General features: G+C 45.7%; 1 protein-coding gene across 31 annotated transcripts in view; it reads right to left on the bottom strand.

Moving 5' to 3' along the window:
* Nucleotides 1-2,500, bottom strand: part of ank3b (ankyrin 3b) — a 206,639-nt gene that overhangs the window by 59,629 nt on the left and 144,510 nt on the right. For all 31 annotated transcript variants that reach the window (XM_031561619.2, XM_031561614.2, XM_031561623.2 and 28 more), the window contains one exon: nt 1,639-1,737. In XM_031561619.2, the coding sequence (XP_031417479.1) occupies nt 1,639-1,737 (99 nt within the window). The remainder of the gene's footprint in view (nt 1-1,638; nt 1,738-2,500) is intronic.

Below are 2,500 nucleotides of genomic sequence, written 5' to 3'. Positions count from 1 at the left end.
TTCCCTGACCAAACATAAACCCCTAACTACCTAACTAAACACTACTGAAATGAATACACCTCAGAAGTCAGAAGAGTGTATTTAACGCAGAGACACTCCTTAATGTATGTAACGCCGTATGTAACGCCGTATGTAACGCCAACACAGTATGTATATGAGTTAGTAATGGCATCAACAGTTTTCTCTTTCGATTTTCCCTTTAACCACTCGGGAAGGAGTAAAAGCAATGGTCCTTCGCAAAGTCATGAACCCAGATAACATCAACGACAACGGACATCACAACAATGACATATTTATCATGCTCCACTTAATGGCAATAAAGAAACGAATCAAAATGTCTATTGTGAACATTCAAGTCCTCATTTCAATAATGTCACGAACAACAGCTACTGTACTTAACAGCTCCGTGTTTATACTGTAACTCCTGAAGAGAAATACAATTATACGGAGTGAGTGAAGTTGTAAAATGAAATGCTGTCCGCAGTTCCTCACTCATTATGCTGTACGTGTGGGTCAGTATGTAGTGCCTGACTGTCACATTCCTAACTTCATTGCTTATCAGTTTTCTAGTTACTATACTTTGCTGTGTTTTTCTGAGACACTTAATTCACAGTTTTGACGATAGTGATCACGTACAATGAACTAATCTTACACTCCCAGCAATTAATTGTGACAATAATGTGTGTAATTGCTCGTAGGTTGATTGTTCTCTCCTTTGTACGTCACTTTAGATAAAAGCGTCTGCTAAATGACTAAGTGTAAATGTAAATGTAAATGTGACACTGTATGGGGATCATTTTACCAGCTGTGATTGCAGGCAAGTGTTACTACAAATTCGCCTTCCAGTGTGAGGCTCTGATAACTTGAGGCTAACACCACTGGGCTAACACCACTGGGTTTAGGACATACAGAGAACAGTTATAGCTCTAAACATTAGCAACGGCAGTGCTAATGTTCAATTTCTGGTACAGAGGTGTTCCTGGACCGTGTACAGTCTCACACTCGACACCACTGTCGCTTCAGACACTATTTTCCTACCTCTAATGAAATGCACAACAATTTGACCAAAAATGTAATACTTTCATCTTAATACAGTTACAGACCAATATGTCAGTGCCAGTATGTGTCTCTTCAATGTTTAGCAACATACTATGCTTTTACTGTACCTCAGAGTGACGTTGTTTACGCTTCTTATAATTCCAGTCCTAGTTACTGACTTAACCTGTGTAACATCTGTTCTACGAGCGGCTGTCTTCAGAGAGACAACGGTCAAGTTTCTAGTGTCTACTGCAAATCCACTGTGGATACAATTTGACTGGTTAGAGGGACTGTTCTACACTTTGTCCCATGTTTGTTTTTGTAAATCATTATAAATCACATCGGTGGCCTTCACGCATTGGCAGTATGGACAAATAAGACTGGTTAGTAACACTGTTCTTCACTGTGTGCCATGTTTGTTGTGTGATTAACCACACCGGTGACCTTCACGCATTGACAGTATGGTGAAATTTGACTGGATAGTAACACGGTTCTTCACTGTGTGACATGTTTGTTGTGTGATTAATCACACCGGTGACCTTCATGCGGTGACAGCGTGGTGTTGTTGTGTTGTGTAAGCAGACAGTGCAGAAGACCTACCTTGGCCCTGGCCTCCACAGAAGCCCCGTTCTTCACCAGGAACTTCACCACGTCCCCCTGTCCTGCTCTGGCAGCCATGTGCAGTGCCGTCTCCCCCCTCTGGAACACACACACACACACACGTGTGCTGTTAGAAGCTTCTGGAAAGGTGATGTGTGTCACTGACTGTTATAGAGAGGCTTTGTTTGTACCGATGCAGTTCAAGGGGCCCTATGGCCTCTTAGTTCCCCCTCTCTCACTCTTTCTCTCTCTCTCTCTTGCTCTCTCTCTCTCTCCTCTCTCTCTCCATCTATCTGTTACTTATTGTCTCTCGACCTTTTCTTATTTGAGTCATACTCTCTGTCAGTATCTTTCTCTCTCTTCCTCTTTCTCTCTGTCTCACTCCCTGTCCCCCCCGCCTCTCTCTGTTTCTCCGCCTCTTCTCTCTCCTTCCTTCTGTAAACCCTTCCTCCATCGCTGTGGGCTCTGGTGTTATGACTGGCCTGGGCCCGAGACGACCAACCTCCCACAGACTGACGGGCCAGTGGCCATGTCTCCACGGCAACTCCTGCGACATCCTCCTGCCCGGGTAGAACACACCTCTGAACACCCTCCCCCCAACTCTCAACCCCCCCCCCACACCCACGTGTCATTCTGGAACCTTCTTTAACGGGGGCCGCTGATTACAGGCCAGCCGTCCTGCAGCCACAGCAGATTCCAGCTGTAATTGCTGGTGTGGGTCCGTCCCGTTGGTAGACCCCCGTGCTCCAAACACAGCCACTCATTACCCTGCAGGCTTCACTAAGGAGCTCAGTGCAGACTTCAAATGGGGCGGGGAAGAGGGGGGAGTTTTAGTGGGTGGGGGTAAGCTGGGAAGGGTTGG

Source organism: Clupea harengus, chromosome 23 (assembly GCF_900700415.2).
Source record: "Clupea harengus chromosome 23, Ch_v2.0.2, whole genome shotgun sequence".
Lineage (NCBI taxonomy): Eukaryota > Metazoa > Chordata > Actinopteri > Clupeiformes > Clupeidae > Clupea > Clupea harengus.
Note: the sequence above shows the minus strand (reverse complement) of the source record. Positions and strands in the feature narration are given on the sequence as shown.